This window comes from Dreissena polymorpha, chromosome 5 (assembly GCF_020536995.1).
Source record: "Dreissena polymorpha isolate Duluth1 chromosome 5, UMN_Dpol_1.0, whole genome shotgun sequence".
NCBI lineage: Eukaryota > Metazoa > Mollusca > Bivalvia > Myida > Dreissenidae > Dreissena > Dreissena polymorpha.
In genome coordinates, this window is record NC_068359.1 from 44939413 (window position 1) to 44961031 (window position 21619).

At 32.4% G+C, this 21619-nt stretch overlaps 1 protein-coding gene across 3 annotated transcripts in view; it reads left to right on the forward strand.

Annotated features, from left to right (window-relative positions):
* Positions 1 to 21619, forward strand: part of LOC127881897 (universal stress protein in QAH/OAS sulfhydrylase 3'region-like) — a 146827-nt gene that overhangs the window by 97486 nt on the left and 27722 nt on the right. Inside the window, exon 1 of one of the 3 annotated variants that reach the window (XM_052430098.1) lies at positions 16213 to 16372. The exons of the other annotated variants lie outside the window; for them this stretch is intronic. Within the exon in view, the coding sequence (XP_052286058.1) occupies positions 16294 to 16372 (79 nt within the window). The 5' untranslated portion in view covers positions 16213 to 16293. Of the gene's footprint in view, positions 1 to 16212; positions 16373 to 21619 lie in introns of those variants that run through there. 3 annotated transcript variants of the gene reach the window in all.

Consider the following 21619-nt stretch of genomic DNA (forward strand, 5'->3'; position numbering starts at 1 on the left):
ATTCTGCAATCGTAGTCTTTGGTCTACCTGATGACAAAAATCCATAAATATATGCAAAACTAAACCAAGTGAAGCCTCTTTGTCTTGTTTCTTGTACGTTTCGTGAATACAAACAACGAAGATAGACACATATTCAAAATAGATGTGCTGTTTATTTCCATTATTGATTTCATATTCATACGAAAAAAGGTTTAGATTAACAAGAGAAGCTCACCTGCAATGTCTGTCTAATCAAAAATATTTAAGACCTCTAGTTTATGTCATGACAGATAAACAGGATTGACTACTTCCATTCTCTATCTCACTTATCTCACTTCTTTCAATTCAACATATGTTGCAGTTTGATGAACCAATCAGGACCTGTCGATCAATTGCATGAATAATACACATGCCACATTGTAATCAATGGGAATGAAGTACTTAGGAATTCCGGAATATCTTGGTTTTCGGAAAATGCATGAGTTCGAAATAATATATGGCAAGTAAGTCAAGGCTTCAGATTACTCTGACATTGAAGCTATATACATATTGTTTGATGTTAGAAAATGCGTGCCGTGCCTTTGCTTTCCATTAATATTACTGATTTATTAAATATATATTGTGATGTCTGATGTCAGTTGAATTGGCGTGCACTCTTCCTGATTAATTATCGTATTTATTAAGCCATTTACACATGAAATCTTTATTGTGTAAGAGTTGCTGCAATTACTTATCTTTGAATTACAACTTACAAAATTCATATCAGCAATTACATTTAAAACGATTTTACTTTTGTTATTGTGCTTTAAAATGTTAACTTAATGCATAACATGTATTATATTTCATGTTACTGTTTCTACACACGATTATGTCGATTGAAAACCAAGGTTGATGATTTTATTTCTACAACCATAATATATATTGCCGTTTAGTAAAAGTAATTTTTAAAGGGAAGTGCTGATGGTAAGTTATCTGGAATACCTACGACAACATGTTTACAAGTATATGAAAAACACAATTTATGCGCCAAAGAACGCATTATACGAACCGCAATGTATTGTTTGCAGATAAGGTCACTTTACCAAACCATATTCACTGTGTTAATAAATCTAATATTAAACAAAGTGATAAATTCGATATAATCCCATTAGCAAAGTTTACACAAAATCCCAAAGGGAGTATCAAATTCACAACTTTTGAGTCTTGCAAAAAAATGAGTGTAGACACCGATATTACCGACTGCGTTATCGAGCTTGGTTAATAACGTTGCCAAACCTAGAGATATCCGTTATAACAGTATTATTTCTGTCAATGTAAAAGTTGTTCCCTTTTGTGGCTCTTTTAAATGACATTTTTAATTTAAAATGTATTGATATGATTTTATGATTACTGTATGTAATTTGTTACCATTTTTGTTTTAGATTGTCTCACTGAAAACTATTTTGTTCTTTGCAGTAGGCATCTTTTTAAATTAGTTTTCACTATTTCATTCATGTACGTCTTTAAAAAATAGTCTCTTTTGCGATATAACTTCAAGGCAGAAATAGGTTTAAGACAATCGAATAACGTGCACATAATATGACTATTTTTAGATGTAATTTAACGTGTTGTTCTGGTTTAATTATTGACTCGAACCGTATCAGGCAAGCAAAATAGCATCGTCAAGGTTCTTTGGTCAGCGTTGTCGATATTAATAGAGACTAATTAAAGCTCTGAAGCATTTTCCAGCATGTACATTTCGACCGACTCCGTGGTTATTGTTTTTTAAACATTGCTTGTTGAATAATATATAAGCATAAGAGAAAACTACAGCTTGATCAGGAGCTTTGCCTTTATCGTAGAATAGTGTTTTTTTTTATAAATGACTTCTGAGATTGCATTTATACTTACGTTTATAATGTGCCTTTATTACGACTGCGTTATAAGCTCTCTAGGAAACTGTTAGAAAATTGCAAAGGTTTCGTCTCGGGAATAAAGTATGAATGGTCGAACATCACGTATCATGCACTCATAATCGGATACATTACATCCGGATACATCCGGATAGAAGATGTCAATTTTACTACAAATGGAAACAAACGATTAAGCGCGGTTTGATGCTGATGAAAATATGTGATCAACAAATGTTATTTATTATCATGAGACGCATTCGTATAATTATTTATCCATATACTTGTGAGTTAATGCAGGATATGAAGCATAGGAAAACATGCATCGATTTTGAAATATAATGCCAAATATACATGCCGATTTACTGAATTCAACTTATTTCAAACATGGTCGTAGTAATATATGTGTGGAGCACGATGCAGCACATAAGGCCAAACATTGGTTGTTAATTTTCTTCAAATATAGCCACAAATCGTGTAGATAGCTCAGCAAAACTTTGTTAGGTAGTTTAATAACTACAAGTTATTTCACACGTTAATTATGATGCACGGTTACAGCAATCTTTCAAAACTCTGTGCACCTTGTCTTTGTTTATAAGTAAATATTTAGCATATATGATCAAATGTTGGAAATGATCGACAAATAATCTGGAGTACCAACAATGTTTGACACGAAAAACAAAGGTAACAAAAGGCCTGGGTGAGAAAACATTCTAGGACAAGAGCGGCAAATCCCTCGAAGTATTGAGATCACTTGGTCCGGTTTTTGTTTCATTTACATGTAAAAGTTCGAGAACGAGATCGACCAACCACACTAGGGACTAAGAGCACCGAGTTAAAACCAACAGGACAGATCTATTCGTGAATAACTTTGATTCACTGTAGAAAGATGCAATTTGCACAATACAAGTTTTACTATTTCCTAAATATTACAACATATTTGGAATTGACCATCCGTGTTTATTCAAATCAACAATTTCCTACTAGATATTTGACTATTCGGGTTTATTCAAATCAACCATTATGTCCGACTAGATATGTAATAAGTTAATTACGATGGTATAAATGATCCCTTACGGTCAATTCTCATGGAAAGATATTAAGACGCCAAAACCATTCTCTGAGGAGATTTGTTCATAAAATGCATTACTCTTTCAAATGGTTTCCTCAGAAAATTTGCGATCCGTATTATTTCAGTACCAACAAGAATACGCAAATAATGGGAAATCATCTGTGTGCATGAATTTTTCAATTTTGTTTCGGCAAATTTACGCTACGAATTAAATGCATGTAATACAAAGGTGTATTGTGGCCATGTTAAAACGTATTTTAAATACACGTGCAAAACTATGGCCTGTTAAAAGCACTTTTTCTTTCTATTGTTTATTATCAACAAATAAATTAGGAGTTAAACATTATCATAATCCGTGTTGGTTATTCGCACAAAGAATAATAATTGCAAGTAGCACATGCGATTCAGCAACATAATGCTTGAATTCTGTTACATAAGAAACACTTGTTCGGTACCTACCATCACACAATCCCAATATAATACACAATCATTTAGTACATTTATTCTGCATTCTATGAATTCTGAATTCTATGATTTACCGGGTGCAATAACTAGTAAAGCCTCTTTAATATATTTGTGTTGGTTTCAATTCGTATTTTATATTCATACCTACTGGTGCTTTAAATAAACATGAGATATATACCTAAAATGTCTGTAGTATCAACCACCTAAGGAACTCTGATTTTAAACAATCAATATTGCTGTGTAGTCCCCATAATCGAAAAAGGCCTTGTATGTGGTCCAAACTAAAAAAATAACTTGCAGATGCTACTTTCTTTTGATGTAATTTAACTTAATGTTTCCTTTTCATTATTGACTGGGGCCTTATCAGGCAAGGAAGTGAACATTGTTAAAGCGATTCGGTCAGAGTTGTCGATACTAATAGAGACTAATTTAAGCTCTTAAAAATAGTTCAGCATGAATCTTCCAATCGACCCCAAAGTAAATGCTTGTTATACTTTGAATTTCTGAATCTATATTGGAATGAGAGCACACGGCAGCGTGTTTTTATTTTAGCGAGCAAGTCCTATGTAGCGAGCAATTATGCAAGTTCTTACAAAACTATACGTCATAGTTTTGTAAGGACTAGCATAATCGCTTTAATACTAAAGTTGATAACACGCATGTATTGCGAAATCAGTTATAAGTTTTCCACGAAACTTTGTTGTAATGCGCAACAGGTGGAATCAATTGCAAAGGCTATCGTCTCGGAAAAAAAGCATAAAGGATCGAAAATCACGTAACATCAGATAATGTGCGGGTAAATTACCCCCGGATTGTAGCTTTAAACTGTTTCACGAATGGAAACCGACGATTTAACGGTGATAAATGCTGATGAAAATATTCGATCCACAATTTATTATCACGAGACCCATGCGTATAATTATTTAACCACATGCATGCATCAGTTAAATCATGCCATACGACATAGGACAACAAGGATCAATCTGGAAACATTATTCCAAATATATATGCAGGTTTCCTGAATGCAATTTAATTTTAAACGTGGTCGTATTGAGTTTATGTTGAACACGTAGTGCCCGGAAGCAAACATTATCTACCCATAAGGCCAAACAACAGTTGTTTGTTTCATCGAACATCTAAAATAATCATGTAGATATCTCTCTAAAGTATTCTATGTTAACAATGTTTTACATAGCACAAAGATATTCCCTAATTTAATTCGGACCATCAGTGACAAAAATCGTTCAAATATATATTTGAACCGTTTCTTTTCTTTGTTTATAGTTATACATTTATAAAACGTAAATTATTGGATGTTGTGAGAGCGATCGCAAACTCAACTTGTTTTTTTTTTCACGTCAAAAAAGGCTGACAATTGTAAAGTAGTTTACGGTCGATTCTCGTAAAAAGATACACAACCACTAACATTATCTAAGGAAACTTGTTGAAAACTTGCATTGTTCTGTTGCGAAGTTTCCAGTCAAAAAAAAATGCGATTCGTATTATTGCCCTTGCCAAGAAGAGGAAAAGCAGCGTTGGAATTCCTCTGTATGCATGATATTTTTCTGTTTCGGAACGACTATATTACGTTACGAATGAAATTAATAAATGCAAATGAAAGCTTTTAAGTTTTAATGTTTAAACGAGCTTCGGATAAACGTGACAAACTATGGCTTATCAAAAGCACTTTCGCTCTATGTAATATTATGAGACAATAATATAATTCGCCAACTCAATGACAATTATTATTAAAGGTAGCCAATGGCGTGTTTGGTATTCGCATAAATAATAATTACTTGATGAACATGTGCGATCCAGCACGCTAATGCTAGTACGATATAATTTTTGTTCAATACATTTACAAAAGCCCATTATAATCGATGCTCATAAAGTTCATTAATTCTGCAATCGGACGGTCTTTGGTTTACCGGATGAAAACAAAAATCCACACAATTGTGAATAACTTAACCTGATTAAGCCTCGTTGTCTTGTTTCTTGAACGTTTCGTAAATAAAAGAACGACGATAGACACACCTTCAGAATATATGTGCTGTTTATTTCCATTATTTATTTCATATAAATACCAAAAAGGGGTTTCAATTAAATAAGAAACTCATCTGCAAAGTCGGTCTAATCAAAAATCGTTAAGACCTCTAGTTTTATGTCATGACAGATAAACAGAAGGATTGACTGCTTTTCTAAAAATAGTTATCTCACTTCTTTCAATTCAACCAATGTTGCAGTTTGATGAACCAATTAGGACATGTCGATCAATTGCATGAATAATAAACATGCCACGTTTTTATCAAATGGAATGAAGTACTCAGGAATTCCGAAATATCTTTGATTTCGGAAAATGCATGAGTTCGAAATAATATATGGCAACTAAGTCAGATTGCTCGGAGATGGAAGCAATAGACGAATTGTTTGATGATAGAAAATGTGTGCCGTGCCTTTGCTTTCCATTAATAATTTTGACACTGACTTATTAAATATATATTGTGATGTCTGATGTCAGTTGACTTGGCGTTCACTTTTCCTGATTGATTATCGTACTTATTAAGCCATTTACTCGTGAAATCATTATCGTGTAAGAGTTGTTGCACTGCTTTTCTTTGTATTACAATTTGCAAAAGACACTTTAAACGATTTTACATGTGTTAATGTGTTATTTAATTTTTACTAAACGCAAAGCATGTTTTATATTTCGTGGTACCGTTTCTGCCAAAGGGGAATTTCACAAAATCGTCGTAATTCGAAAAAGTATAAACTTAAAAAAGTTTCTGTACACAACATACAGAGCATTTATTGATTGTCTTGATTGAAAACCAAGGTTGATGGTTTTGGTTTTGAAACCATACTATATATTGCCGTTTAGTCAAAGTTAATTGATGGTAAGGTTCATCTTAAACACCTACGACAAAGTGAATGCCAGTATAATTAATACAATTAATGCGTCAATGAAAGCATTAATCAAACCGCAATGTATTTTTTCTCATAGGTTCACTTGACCAAGCCATATTCACTGTTTTAATTTATCTAATATCATACAAAGTGATAAATTCGATATAAACCCATTAGCAAAGTTGACAAATAAAATCCCAAGGAAGTATCAAATTCACAACGTTTGAGCCATGCAAAGAAATGAACGTAGACACCGATACTACCGTCTGCGTTATCGAGCTGCCCAACCTATAGATACCGTTTTTAAATGCCAGTATTTTTCTGTCAATGTCAAATGTGTTCCCTTTTGGGGTTTTTTTAAATGAGATTTTCAAATTAAAATGTATTACATGTATTGATATTATTTTATGGTTATTATATGTTATGTGTTACCATTTTTGACATTGTTACTCTGACAAACTATTTTGTTCTTTGTAATAGGCATTTTAATGCCCCCGGTAGGGTGGCATATAGCAGTTGAACTGTCAGTCCGTTTTTATGTCTGTCTGTGTGTCCGTCAGAAGACTTTAACATTAGCCATAACTTTTTCAATATTGAATATAGCAACTTGATATTTGGCATGCATGTGTATCTCATGAAGCTGCAAATTTTGAGTGGTGAAAGGTCAAGGTCAAGATCTTCCTTCAAGGTCAAAAGTCGAAAAATACAATCCACGGGAAGTAATACGCTTTTAAAGGGAGATAATTTCTAAACCTGCCAAATGATATATTGAAATTTTATTTTAAAGCGGCGAAAAAGGGGCATTTTGTTTCTGACAAACACATCTCTTGTTTTAATTAGTTTTCAGTATTTCATTAAAAAACGTCTTAAAAAAGTGGTCTCTATTGCGATATAACTTAATAGCCGAAATAAGTTTAAGAAAATCGAATAACGTGTTGTTCTGGTTTCATTATTGACTCGAACCGTATCAGGCAAGCAATAAAGCATCGTTAAGGTTCTTTGGTAAGGGTTGTCGATACTAATAGAGACTATTTTAAGCTCTGAAGCATTTTTCAATATACATTTTGACCGACTCCATGGTTAGAGTTTTTTTAACATTAATTGTTGAATAATATATAAGCATTAGAGAAAACTACAGCTGGATCAGGAACTTTGCCTTAATCGTCGACTAGTGTTGTTTTTTTTATAAATGACTTCTTAGATTACCTTTACACTTACGTTAATAATATGCCTTTAGTGCGACTGCGTTATAAGCTCTCTACGAAACTGTTAGAAAAATGCAAATGGTATCGTCTCGGTCATAAAATATGAATGATAGAAAATCACCTATCATCCATTAATAAGCGGATACATTACATCCGGAAAGAAGTTCTCAATTGTTATGAAAATGGAAACAAACGATTGAGCGCGGTTTGATGCTGATGAAAATATGTGATCAACAAATGTTATTTATTATTACGAAACGCATTCGTATAATTATTTATCCATATGCTCGTGTCAGTTAATTCAGGATTGAAGCATAGGAAAACCTGCATCAATTTTGAAATAATATTCCAACAATTTATGCAGGTTTCCTGAATGCAATTTATTTCAAACGTGGTCGTAATAAGTTATGTGTGGAACATGAAGTACCGTATAAGGCCAAACATCTTTATTTGTTTTCTAAGAACATATCAAAAAATTGTGTAGATAGCTTGGCAAAACTTTGTTAGTTAGTTTTACTAAATACAAGTTATTTCCCACGTTAATTATCATTATTCAGTAACAGAAATATTTCAAAACTCTTTGCAACTTGTCTTTGTTTATATGTACAAATTTACTATATATGATCAAATGTTGGAAATGATCGCCAAATAATCTGGGGTGCCAAAAAAGGCAGTGTTCGACATCAAAAATAATGGTGACAGAAGGCCTGGGTGGGTCGGTTAAATGACAAACAACTATTGTACGATTAAGAACGTAAAAGAGTTACAAAATGTTAAGCAATTTATTGAGTCATACAATAGGCAAGACGCCATTCCTTTCACACAAGATTATAATGATACATATAACAAGGTCACAGGTCAAAAATTCTATGTAAAGTGCATGCATTAAGGCAAACATAGATCGAACAGAAATAAATCCATACAGCGCCAATGTCGTACTGACAACACAAATCAAACAATATAACACAGTTACCCATCAAAGAAAAGCGTAAGAAAGCTAGGGGTGTTCTTCTATGAATACAACCAACAGTTTGTCATAAAATTTACAATAGGAACTTCTAATTTTAAATCGTTTATAAATTTAAAAAAACAACATCTATTTATTCACAATTCTTTCCGGAGTGGTTAACCACATTTGATCACACATAATAAACTGGACACACGTAAATCTGTATAATTTTCAGATTTGGTTTACATAAAAGAAGTAAGTAATAGTTAACTTAATTAACTTATTGCTTATTATTTCGTGAACAGTATTGTAGGATAATGAGCTATGTTAATTAAGCTAGATCTTTGTCTCAGTACGCTAAAGATTATGTGTCTATGTGAAACTGCCAACGTTCGAGGACAGAAGCGACCAATCCATCGGAGGATCTAGATCACGTGGTCCGGTTCTTGTTCAATGTACATGTCAAGTTCGAGGACGGGAGGAACCCATCTTACTGAGATTTAGATCACATGTCAATGCGCTTGGTTCATGGATCTGTAACAATTGGAGAACAGGATGAACCCATATTACTGAGAATTTAGATCACTGGTCCCGGCGTTTGGTTAATGGATCTGTTACAACTTGATAACGAGATAGACCATCTCACTGAGGATTCAGATCACTGGTCCCGACGTTTGGTTAATTTATATGTTACACTTTGAGAACGGGATGAATCCATCTCTTTGACGATTTAGATCACAGGTTCTGGCGTTTGGTAAATAAATCTGTTTTAATTTGAGAACTGGATGGATCCATCCCACTTAGGATTGAGATCACTTGTCCTGGCGTTTGGTTAATGGATCTGTTGCAATTTGATAACAAGATCGATCCATCTCACTAACGATTGAGATTACAGGTCCCGGCGCTTGGTTAATGGATCTGTTACAACTTGATAACGAGATGGACCCATCTCATTAAGATTTGATAATCTGGCCCAGCCTATAGCCAATTGATGTGTCAAATTTTCGAGAACGGGATCGACCCATCAAACTGAGTACTAGGATCACGAAGTTAAAAACAACATGAAATAACTATTCGTGAATAACTTTAATTAATTGTAGCAATATGCAAATACACAATAAAAATTTTACTTTTTCCTCACAATCATGTAAATACAACATATCAATTGGCATGAAGTGACCATCCGGGTGTATTCAAATCAACCATTTCCGACTAGATATGTAATAAGTATATTGAATTACGATGGTTTAAATTATATCTTACGGTCAATTTTCATGGAAAAATATAAAGACACCACTAGCTTTCTCTGATGACATCTGTTCTTTTAAAGGGCCCTTTTCACGTTTTGGTAAATTGACAATATAAAATAAAAATGTTTCAGATTCACAAATTTTCGTTATAGTGATTGTGAGGAAACATTGATACTGAACATTTACCATGTTCTAAAATATCCTTTACACGCATCCTTGGCGATTTAAAAACTTTAATTATAAAGCGTTGTAACGCGAAACGTTTGAATAATTTGGAGAGAACTTCTGTTCTTGTCGTTATATGTTGTGATGCTACGATGATTGGTTATATAAAGTATAAAATACATCACTCATAGCATGAACATGGATTGCCGAGTGGTCTAAGCGATGGACTTTTACTTCAGGGGTCATTGGTTTAATTATATTCCTGTTTTTTTACTGGAGCTTTTTTAATCTAATGCTTACATTTATCAATATAAAGCATTTTATGACAAAAAATAAAAAAACATGCCAAAATCTGTGAACAGGTCCCTTTAGGTAGTTTCCTCCCAAAATGTGAGATTCGTATAATTTCAAATACCAACAAGAAAACAAAAATAATGGGAATTTATCTGTGTGTATGAATTTTTCAATTTCGGTTCGGAAAATTTACGCTACGAATTTAATGAGTGCATGTATTTCATAGCTGTTTAGTGGAAATGTTTAAACGTATTCCGAATACACGTGCCAAACTATGGCCTGTTAAAAGCATTCTCGCGCTTTTGAATTTAACAACAATTATCGACAAATAAGGGAAGAGTTTAAAGGTAGCGAAATCTCTTTTGGTTATTCGCAGACTTAATAATACTTGCAAGTAACACATGCGATTCAGCAACATAATGCTTCTATTAAGTTACAATAGAAACACTAGTTCAATACGTACCATCACAAAATCCCACTATAATATACATTCATTTAATTAATTTATCCTGCATGCCATGAATTCTCAATTCTATGATTTACCAGGTGCAATAACTAGCTAAGTCTCTCTAATATATTTGATGTTTGTTTCAATTCATATTTATATTTATGCCTACTAGTGGTTTTAATTAACATCAGAAACATACCTTCAATTTCTGTCTTATCAACCACCTTGAGAAAATCTAGTTTTGAAATTATGGTTTAAAAAAACAAAACATCAATCTTAGTGTGCAGTAATAATCGATACATGTCTTTTATGTGGTCTAAAGAAGCTTTGTATCGTTAGAATGACGACGTCCTTGTAAAATGTCCCGCCAATAGAACTCGAGCAAACAAAATATAGCACATGTTATACATTAAGTTTAAGTTATTTGAAAGTAGAATAACCAATGTCAAATCGTTTTTAATGTTGCGTTTAGTCAAAGTTAGTTAGTAAAGGCCACATGTATGCCAGTATAATTAACACGATTAATGCGGCAAGGAACATCACTTTATTCCTACTTGAAAATTATTTTTGCAACAAAAATATTCATTGTGTTTATCAAATCTAATGTAATATAAAATGAGCAGAAACACATATTAAGCAAAAAGTTAGAAAAAAAAACAAGTGTGTATCGCACTCGACTTTGGATCCTTACAACGAAATAACCGCTATAACCAGCTGCTCTATCAAGCTTGGTATATAACGCTGTCCAAACCTGAATATCCGCTATTGTCTGCAATTATATTTTTCAAATTAAACGTTTTTTTAAAGACTTTGTCTATTGTTCCCTTCGACATAGTTCCATTAAATTGTGTTTAATATATTGATATTATTATATGGTTATTATATTTAAAGTTTCTCCCTAAATGTTTTTGGATGTTACATTACAACGTATTTGCTTCCCTGAATTGGCGTTTCTTGAAACAAGAATCCTGTATTTCATTGATCTACGTCTCGCGGAAAGCCTCGTTTGCAATAAAATGTTCAAGGTCGACGAAAGGTTAAGATATTCGAATAACTTGCGGATGACACTTTCTTTGGATGTAATTGAAAGTAATGTTCCCTGTTCATAATTGACGTGTGCCTTATCAGGAAAAAAGTTAGCATCGTTATAGCGATTCGGTCAGGGTTGTCAATACTAATAGAGACTAATTTAAGCACTGAAGAATTGATCAGCAAGAATCATCTAATTGACTCTAAGGTTATTGCTTGCTAAACATTGATTTCCTGAAACCTTATTTGAATGAAAGCCCATGGCAGGTTGTTTCTTTTAGCGTCGAATAGCTTTTTCAATGAATTTCTGTTATACTAAAGTTGCTTACGCGTATTTATTGCGAAAACAGTTATTTGTAAGTTCTCACCGAAACTCTGTTTTAATGCGCAACAGGTAAAAACACGCAGACGCTATCGTCTCGGGAATAAAGTATAAAGGATCTAAAATCACGTAACGTCAGTTCATGTACGGATAAAATACCTCCGGATTGTTGCTTTAAACTGTTTCACGAATGGAAACCCACGATTTAACACTGATTGATGCTGATTAAAATATGCGATCCACAAATTGTTATTATCACGAGACCCATGCGTATAATTATTTATCCACATGCAAGTGCGAGTTAAATCATGTTGTGAAAAATTGGAAAACATTGACTTGGAAATATTATTCCAAACATATATGCAGGTTTCCTGAATGAAAATCTTAAATGTGGGCGTTTTGAGTTTATGTGGAATACGTAGTATCCGGAAGCGAACATGATCTCTCCAAAAAGCTAAATAAAAGTTGTGTGCTTCCATTAACATCCACAAAAATCGTGCAGATATCTCGAAGAATGTTTCTAAGTTAACTATATTTTGCTACATAAATGATATTTCCGGCGTTCATTAGGATTAACAAGAACATAAATCTTTAAAATTTCATTGAAACTTTGTGTTTCTTGTTATGTAAACGTTTGTTAAGCTCATAAGAACGATCGAATGTTGTAAAGCCATCGCAAACTCATTTTGGGGACCCAAAACAAAGTTTACGGTCAGCAAGAAAAATAAGAGTAACAATTTTCCTGGGAAATCAAACAACTATTATACCAATTGTGAAGTAGTTAACTTAGTAATACAGTAACATGACATTCAGAACACACAAAAGTTCAATGATACATAAAACAAAGCCAAACAAACAAACCAACTCTATATGTACACACGGAAATTCTTATGTTCAAAACTTTATAACTAAGCATAGCCAAATTGTTATTCTCAACACTGTTTTGTAAGGTAAATATTTAAATGAATTTTCATTCCATTTGATTAAACATAATACTTACGAAGGTTTTTACAACATCAAGATATGATGTACATTCAAGGGTAAAGCAGAACATTAAACTATATATTTTGTCGTAAAATGTATCTAAACTCATGATCTAGTTATTGAACAATTTAAGGCTTTGTCTAAGTAAACTTAAGCATATGTGCCTTACCGAAAATGGCAACGTTCGAGGACAGTGACGCATCTCACTGACGAATGGGAGCACTGTTCAAAGCTCTTGGCCAATATGCATGTCAACATTCGAGAACGGGATCGAGCAATCTAACTGAGGATTGAGATCACTGGCCCTGATCTATGACAAATGGATATGTCAAAGTTCAAGGACACAATCATCTAATCTCACTGAGCATTGAGACAAACCCAAGATGATAGCAATATTCGTGAGCAACTGGGAATAAGAAAAATGCAATGTTCACAAATTTACAATACATGTTTAACAACTTCATAACAATATTACAAAGCTTCTTTATGAATTAATTGAATTGCAGATCCGGATTTATTCAAAGCCTCCATGATTTCCGAGTAGATATGTAATCACTTTATTGTATTACGATGATATAAATGATCTCTTACATGCAATTCTTATGGAAATATACTCAAAGGATTGCATTTTCTGCGGACATTTGTTCATAAATTTGCCGGATTGCTCTTTTGCGATGTTCCTCCCATTTGCGATTCTTATTAATTCCAATTTCAACGTGAAGAAACAACAATCTTGGGAATTCGTTTATATATATATTATATATATATATATATATATATATATATATATATATATATATATATATATATATATATATATATATATATATATATATATACATTCGGTACGGATATATTAAATATTATATCAAATTAAACATATTCAAATAAATTTTTATTCAAAATGGAGAAAAATTAGCCATTTCCGTGCACAGGTGGTTAGCGTGTGGCTATGATATTAATTAGTGAAAACATCATTTTGAATTATAAATAATCATATTATAACGAAAAATTTACTTATCTGAAAAAAAAAATAATTCACTATCAAATATATATATAAAAAGGTATGCAACTCAAAATCACCCCAAAACGGGGTGCATCGCTTTGAACAGCCATTTCTTCATCAATTGTGCAGCGATTTTCACGATCTCGGTCTTATTCAACGCAGAAATGAATTTCTTTTCTGGAAATGTATATGTCTTGCAATATTTTTACAATTGCTGGGTCAACTTTTAAGAAATAACACGATACACAACTCGCATGACCCAGTTGACAATGATCATGCAGTCTTTAAGACTGAAATCTTCAAGGAGTAAAGGGCATCTTCCCGACAAAGTTTTACGTACCTCGATACCATAATTCAATAAAACGTATGAAAAAACATAATTAACGTTATTGTCGTTACATTATGCATCAAGACTAACTGCCCAGCGCCGTTTGAAACCTTTGTTTACATACAATTCAACTAACTGACATTTTAAACACACGAGTGATTTCATTGGTCCAATGCGGAGGTGTGTCTTTACAACTGGAGTTTTCATTCATAAAGACTGCATGATCATTGTCAACTGGGTCATACGAGTTGTGTATCGTGTTATTAAACATGTAACGATTTGGAAATATTCGAACCATATATGCAAGTTTCTTGAATGCAATTTATTTCAAACGTGGTTAAAGTTCAACATGCAGTGCCGCAAACAAACATCATCTCTTTATAAGGCAAAACAACCCTAGTTTGTTTCAAAAACCATCTAACAAATCGTGAAGATATGTCAGAAAAACTTTTACTTAACTCTGATTTTTAAACACAATGTTTTTCTCTTGTTAATAAGGATATTTCATCGACAGCTATCAAAATCTCTGTTCAACTTGTATTGATCATGTGTACATGTTGTATGCTCATTTAGCGAATATGATCGAATGTTTAAACAAATAGTCCACTCTGGATCAGCAGACGATTTATTCCATAACTTGCGGAGGAATCCGAGATAGCCGATGTATCACGATTGCAAATAGTCGAAACACAACTTGACGTACACAAAAGCTTAGTTTTGTCTAGAGCAATAGGGGAAAATGTATGAGTAGGTTAATCGTTTGGTGAAAACAAAACGTTATTTTACTTCTATTCACTACTACGTTTGAAGTAGTTTACTGAGTAATACAATCACCTTGAGCACACACACAAGATTTCATGATATATATAATAACCTTTAATAACCAAACACATGTCATCGAAGCGAGTTATGTTCGCTAAATCGATGACAAGTTGTGTATCGACCGGATCACATTGGGCCGTCGATAATATGTTAATGTTATCTTTATAGCTCCCTTCAAAGCGCTTAACATGTACTAACCCCAACTATGAATTTGACGACGGCTTTAAACGGTTGCAACAGAAACATGGTCCTTTTATTTGATACCGTCGATGCTTTTTTCGCGTTCTGCAGTGTTTTAAATTTGAGACAAAGCAAAACAACGACAGCAACATGTTTATTTTTTCAAGCATGTGTCTTCTTATAGAAGACTTTGACCTATCCTTGGTGCAGAATCAATAGGGTTTTCAGGGGTTTACACACGGGCAGAACGCAATGTAAACACACCGTTAAGAACTTTATTTTTGCAAATATCTCAAGATATTGAAATTAGCAAAAATCTTGAGTGCATAAAAGACAGTTGTTCTTGCAGTTTGTGCCGATATCTTAAGCCTGTATAAGAATAGATCGTTGAAAACGTCTTAAATTGGTGATGAACTTTCACGTTGCGTGAAGCATATTCGTGCAGTACACAAGGAATTTTTTAACAGGAACACAATCGTATTAAATAAAGTTATTCTGATGTATTTCACATTGCCATAAGCAGCAAAAAAATATGTCTTTTATGCACTAGTTAAAATTCTTAAGAAAAATTATTTTCAAAAGTTATTCGAAAAACAAGCACCACTGACCGGTTTGTTTACACCCATTTAAGTGTAATTAGGAACCTCGCAAAGTCATGTGATCCTGCACCCTGTATCTGACATGACATGGTGAAGTGAAGATGTTATATAGCATAGTATCAAAAACATTCATGTATATCTATTCCTTTTTGCGAATTCGAACCGTCTATAAATGATTACCGCGACGAAAGTATTGAAAATCGACATTCTGCGAGCTAGACGAAGTTTTTTTCAGCCAACATATCGGCAACCCTTACTTAGACTAGTTGAGGCTTGGACTTCAGATCGCATGTATTGACAAACCAAGTGATCCAATCTCGATAGCGTGTAAAACGCAGTGCAAGAGGTTTATCGCACGCTCTGTTAACATAGCGCGTTTAAATTAGGAAGTCTTTGGGCACACATGGCGAACATGTCTTCGAAGGAAAAAGTTGTGATTATTTGCGTGGATGACAGCGATCATGCAATCAAAGCATTTGACTGTAAGTTTAAGTTTCTCTTGTTATGTTTTTGTTTAACGTCAAGCTAACTTTCGTTTCTCTTTTTGGCGACAAAAAATACTAGATGTAAGCGGTGTTTTGCTATCGTACATGTATGTATTGTAAATAATTATCAAAATATAGTTTCATTGATACACTTTTATTTTTTTCATTTTTTTATAATTAAATAAAGTAAATTGTTGAAATGTATATTCACTTTCATTTCCTACATTATTTGAGGAAGTTTAAGGTTTAAAAAGCCGTGACTCACTATTGTACCATTCTAAAGATGGTGACGTCACTACGTTATTGTCATTAAGACCGGTGTGTACACAATGCTGTTATACAGAACTTACAAAATTATACATGTATCATGTAAAGTGTTTTATAAACGTGCGTTTTATCGCGTCATTTTCTACTGACATACTGTATAACTGTGTTATGATGGCATTTGATTTTGCTGTTGTAATGTGGTCCTTCTATATATATGATATTGATTTAAACACATTCAACATATTATTTCATAAATATATCTACGTTATTACACGGAGCGTATAGGAGGTTTTGGGGATTCCGATAATGACGTCACGTTTGCGCATGCTCAAATTTTGGCCGTCAAAACCGCGGCCATTCTGCTATTGTTTGCATTGATGAAGCGCATCGTGATAAGGTTACAAACGTATTCGCGACCCTTTTGAAGAACATAAAATACTCAGAAATTGAAATTCTTTCAGATTAAATTGAATCCAATGAACGAACACAAATAAAGAAGAAAACAAACAACAAATTGATTGATTTGATGTAATCAACATATAGAAACTGATTTGAACCTATTTGTCTGTAAAAACTTACCTTGTTACAGATTAACTAAATCCTCTTGATAAATGTTAATGTTTTTTATTTAATTGTTCACACCAATTTTGACACTCTTTGTTTCAGCATTTTAACCCAGTGTTTAATTGCCCCTTTGTTTATCACAAACCAATTATCTCGATCGATATGATCGGATACTGTCCAGACAATTACTAAGAAAACAGTGTGTCATAAACCCAGGGACCTATACTTGTATGACTCTGTATGGGGTCTCTGCATAAACCACATGTGTCTGGTCATTAAACACAATTTATGATAACTCCATTTCATCTCTCGACATATTAAGTCAAAAACTTAACAGTTGCTTTAATAAAATATTTGAACATATTTAAAAATAGACATTTGTCCGAAATGGATTAACAGCTAGGAACTATAACGTATATATATTAGCCAGTTTAAACATAATAATAAAGTGTTTAATAACTATACATTTAAAATATTGTACACATTTACTGCTACACAATGAACGTATTTAACTGGTACCTGCAAATGTAAACTCTGCTATAATGTGTACAGATCGTGCGTTACTGCAGTGTTCGAAACATCATCATGAAAACAAGCAATGGCGATTGTTCATTATAGGGATATAAAATACTTGCGCTAAATAAATTAAATGTGTTATTTAATGGTATCATAAAATGCTAGATTTGTATCGCTCATTATCAATACTGACGAGTTTTCAATATACGTGTATATGCAAAGACAGTTCAATTTGCAAAATATGCAGGTGTTTTTTCAATTTGAATGCTTAAATTTATTAATATTTTCATTCAATGGTAACGAAACGAAAATTCATTCAATGTAAAAGAAAATTAAAAATACATTTCAAGATTGAAATGTATTGAGCTATTTTAGGGCTTTGTTTTATGACTGATTCAATGCACCCCTTACTCTAAATTTCAATCGCGGATGAAAAATAACACTATCGCATCCACACCACTTATTATAATATTCAAATTATTATATATTTTATTATTTTTGAAATATCATTTATTAAATTCTTATTTTAAAAAAGAATACGGGTATTTATAGTTTTGTTTTGTGAAATTGTAAGTATTAAGTCTTCCGACGACCTTTACTCTGATACAATATAATTGGCCGCGATCAAGAAGTTGACGGCCAATCTATTTTTAGTAACGGAAAACCCCTCTTGTGACGTCACACAAAAACCTCCTATATCATCTAGAGTCCGTGATTAATTATAAAAAAAATATACTCATATAGAATGTTATAGGCTGCTCCATTATATGAACATACCATGTAAAAATAATAGAAAAAAATGTATAATTAATTTTTAGAATATTCAAGAAATTGCAAAAGGCTGCTTCTAGAATCAATATTCTATAATGATTCCAGAAATTCTTCTAGACTTTTCTATAAGTTCATTCTAGTAAAAATTCTCAAATTCTTACCAGTATTCTTGAACTTTTTAAAATGATATTTGTCAATTAATTTATGGAATCTATAGCTAAAGTTCTTAAATTGTGAGCGAACAGTTCAAGAAAAATTAAACACATTATGATAGTGTATGAAGATGATTAAGATTAAAGTGATGGTTATTATCAATTTAAGCCTTTTGAAATTTAGGATACTGATGATAAGTAATGATTATAATGATTATGATTGATAAGGATGATGATGTTGAAAAAAAATAAAATGTTGATGATGCACTTAATATTCAACTATTTGGATAATGATGGAATAAGTATTATGCTGATTACAAATAATGATGATGATAATGTGAATATAACGATGAATGCTATAATAAGCATGGTGATTATACTTATTATTATGTCTATTGTGACCATTAATTTTATTATAATTTGCCACTCTTATCACATATGTCAACGAAGTACTTCATCCCAGTATAATACGAATTGTTTGTCAGAAAAACTGCTATATACCTCAGAGCTCAACATTAACGGTTGTCCTATTGTCCCTGGCAAGTAAAAGTTAGGTGCGGGCAAGTTATTTTATAATCTAGTTGTCCGCCCGGAAAAGTGCAAAAAAGAACAAAGAGCATTTAATTTAGACTTTAATTAGACTTTAATTGCTGTAATCATTGTGTTAAATGATCAAAAAGAAAAAAGGTTTTGTGGTGTATCATTTTGGTTTATTAAAAATATGAGGTTTACAGTTGATGTGATATTTCATGTTTTGGCAAGTGGCTTTACGTTCAGGGCAAGTAGATTTTCTAAGTACTTGGTTGGTTGGTTTTTCGGTTAATGTTGAGCCCTGTACCTAAACTAATGTATATGCATTTGATTTCATGTCTTTTAGTTGTAACTATAATGTATTGAAATGGGTTTCAAAAAGGTGTTTCAATCTTTAAATCTATTTGCATTCAGAAAACAAGTATTATTTTGGTAAATATAAAAAACTTGTTGGATTAACATACCAGCAACCTTCCATTCACTCTCCCTCTGGGAGGCTCAGAAATTTCTTTAAAATAGACCAATCAGAAACAATCTATTGAAGAACTATTTTACAACTAATAACATTACCATGTTCTAGAATTGTATCTGAAGTTTAATAATCATTTTCTTCCCGAATTTTGATTCTACAAAGTGGAGAAACATCATACCATGATTCATTGGGATATTAATAATATTTATGGAATTATGGCTTATAGAATCATTGTTCTAAAAAAAATTTGAATGTTCTTAGAAATCTGTTTTCTAGAATATTACAGAAATTTATGGATTCGAGAACTTGAATTATTTATTGTGCACACTTTTTCTTTAAAATTTTCATGATATCTGTTATAATGCTAGAACCTAACAAAGTTATAGAGCTGTTTGCAAAGGTTATATGAACATCTGAAAATAGTTGACATTTTTATAAGACACTGTATATGCAGAGACATAGATCTACGTCTCTGGTATATGTGATAAAAAAATAAATGTAGAAATTAAGGGAATTAAACATAGCTTACATATTATAGTTGTTTTTTGACACAATATAACAGGGACTTAGATCTTTAACGTCTATACATACATGATTTATTGAACATCACTTAATAAATACTAAGTCTGTTAATTATTGATTTACATAACATACCGCACAGTCAGGAATAACAAAGCAGATTATACAGCTAATGCATGTATAAAATATTGCACCCATAACATGCAACAGGCTATGTACATTGTATATTCTTAAACATGTACTTAAACACTCGATCCTACCGCTACAGTGAAAGTGTTTATAAGTGTTCATAAAACCCACAGCCTGATAAAGAGCTTGTCTGATAACATATGGGCGCAGCACAAAGAAAATAAATACCATTTAAAAAGATATCCGGCATCTTAAATTATGCTTAAAAGAAAGGTAAATTATAGTTTTCAAACAAATATATATTTTAAACAGTATATCTGAAAGACTTAAGTTAAATAACTTTCATTATTTAAATCAATTAATAAAAGTTCCAGATTCTGACATAAAATTACTTAAGTTTATATGTGTGCATATTTATATACACTTAAATCGTGTCTTTTGCATGATCCTGAAGAGGATGTTGAACATAAATTATTTAGTAACAAAGTGACCCGTGTAATGTTGTTAATTGGTTTAGAATTAAATAATGGGTAAAAATGCAAACAACCATTCAAGTCATTTAATGGTACTTGAATTGTTTACCTTGAACCTGCTGTTGCATTCCCAAATATCAATCACAATGTCAGTGAAAGGATTGATTGTGTACTAATTGTATTAATAGAACAAGATGCAAATAGCAAATAACAAGCTTTCCTGTCCACAGGTGGTTAGCGTGTGGCTATGATATTAATTAGTGAAAACATCATTTTGAATGATAAATAATCATATTATAACGAAAAATTAAATTTTATGGAAAAAAAAATTCACTATCAAATATTATGTTATAAATATATATTTGATAGTGAATTTTTTTTCAGAAAAGATAATTTGTCGTTATAAAATGATTATTGATCATTCAAAATGATGTTTTCACTAATTAATATCAAAGCAACACGCTAACCACCTGTGTTCCTGCCCATCCTTATTTGCTCTGAGTTGCACATGAGCTGAATTTCCACTCTTGAACTTCTCTTGCCTTATCTGACAGATTAAGTCTTAAATAACTCTTTCTAAGGGACCACAAATGGGTGAAAATAGTGGAAATGGAAATCAGCATTCAGATCTCAGCTTGTATGAGTTATAGACATTAACCATTTGGTACACTTTGTTCAATTTGTTGTTGTATTTACAGCACTATGTATGTGTGAGTGCCAAATAATTGACCTATTCCAATAATTCCAATGCAGGAATGTAGTAGTGAAGAGAATGTTAACCCATTTATGCCTTGTGGACTCTTCCATCCTTCTAAATTGGATTTCCAAAATTAGGGACGTCTTGTATACT